Source organism: Ictidomys tridecemlineatus, chromosome 4 (genome assembly GCF_052094955.1).
Source record: "Ictidomys tridecemlineatus isolate mIctTri1 chromosome 4, mIctTri1.hap1, whole genome shotgun sequence".
Lineage (NCBI taxonomy): Eukaryota > Metazoa > Chordata > Mammalia > Rodentia > Sciuridae > Ictidomys > Ictidomys tridecemlineatus.
This window is the reverse complement of record NC_135480.1, coordinates 16,220,056-16,221,852: the sequence shown is the minus strand read 5'-3', so window position 1 is coordinate 16,221,852 and position 1,797 is coordinate 16,220,056. Positions and strand designations below refer to the sequence as shown.

Genomic DNA, 1,797 nt, shown 5'->3' with positions numbered 1-1,797 from the left:
ACATTAAGCGATAGTTTTATTAAATGTTTCAGTATTTAAAATATAAGACCACCCTCAAACAAAATTTAATTTGTTCCACCTTCTCCTATTTCCATTTCTTCTATATAATGTGATGGAAGCTGTCTTGACATACATTTTATGTTTTTTCAAATTTTCTTTTCATACATGCATTTTCTATTGAAAGAATATATAAATGTATGAATACACACAAAGGCACACACATATAAGAAACTGATTTTTTATGCAGATTCAATACTTCATCAGTGAATGCACGATGGTTTAGTCACTTTTTGATTAACTCTTTTTTATTCCACTGAACAACTTGAAATGTAACAAGAAACGAGAAAGCCTATGTAGGCTATGTGATGTAAATAAAAAGGAGACAAGTATAATAAAGGAAGGGAATCTGGAGGAAGGTGGAGGAGAGGACAGGGATAGGACAATGATTAAAGTATATTACGTGCTTGTATATGTAATCACAGTCACTCCAACTGTTATATATAATTATTATAGACTAGTAAAAAGTTTTAAAAAGAGTCTTCTCCTTTTGACTCACAGTTTTGTCCATTATTTTCATAGAACATGAACAATGATCTTCTGAAGATCTTCAGGCTTGTTTTATGATATTTAAACATGAAGAATGTCACTGAAGTTAATGCATTTGTACTCAAGGGATTCACAGACAATAAAGAAGTGCAGATAATTCTTTTTGTACTATTTTTAGCTGTTTACATTTTTACTGTCACAGGAAATTTGGGACTTATTGTATTGGTGATCATGGATTCCAGGCTCCACAATCCCATGTACTATTTTCTGAGTGTGCTGTCTTCTGTGGATGCTTCCTATTCCACAGATGTTATCCCAAATATGTTAGCAAATTTCATATCAAAAAGTAAAATGATTTCATTCTATGGATGTGCAACACAGTCATTTCTTGCTGTCGCTTTTGGAACCACAGAATGCTTTCTCTTGGCTGCAATGGCATATGATCGCTATGTAGCCATATACAACCCACTTCTGTATTCAGTGAGCATGTCACCCAGGGTCTATGTGCCACTCATCATTGCTTCCTGTGTTGGAGGAATTCTTCATGCCATCTTACATACAGTGGCCACTTTTAGCCTGTCCTTCTGTGGATCCAATGTAATCAGACACATATTCTGTGACATCCCTCCTCTACTTGCTATTTCTTGTTCTGACACTCACATAAATGAGCTTCTGCTCTTCCTCTTTGTGAGCTCCATTGAGATAGTCACCATCCTGATTGTCCTGGTCTCCTATGGCTTCATCCTGTTGGCTATTCTGAAGATGCATTCTGCTGAGGGAAGGAGGAAAGTGTTCTCTACCTGTGGCTCCCACCTGACTGGAGTGTCCATTTATCATGGGACCATTCTCTTCATGTATATGAGACCAAGTTCCAGCTATGCTCTGGAGCATGACATGATAGTGTCAGTATTTTACAGCACTGTTATCCCTATGCTGAATCCCGTCATCTATAGTTTGAGAAACAAAGATGTAATAGAGGCAATGAAAAAACTTTTTAAAAAAATAAGTGTATGGATGAAATAAATTTTTCATACTAAACATTAAACTGGAAAAAAGTAGTCTCAATTTCAGTGCCTTCTTGTCATAAATTGTATTTAAAATATTTTGATTTTGGACTCAAAAGGTGGCAGAGATTATCTAGTCAGCAACCCTCATCTTCTACAGAGAAGAAATGAAGCAGATGAACAGAGATTTGGTGGACAGAGTAAAAACTCAAAGGATTAATATCAGAAAGTTTTAGAATTGGAGGGA

General features: G+C 35.6%; 1 protein-coding gene across 1 annotated transcript; it reads left to right on the top strand.

Moving 5' to 3' along the window:
• Nucleotides 1-618: 618 nt before the first annotated feature.
• LOC101975482 (olfactory receptor 5T18) lies at nt 619-1,570 on the top strand. Its single transcript, XM_005342385.3, has one exon. It carries the CDS (start codon nt 634-636, stop codon nt 1,567-1,569), a length of 936 nt encoding a protein of 311 aa, XP_005342442.1. The 5' UTR covers nt 619-633; the 3' UTR covers nt 1,570.
• The last annotated feature ends 227 nt before the right edge of the window (nt 1,571-1,797 follow it).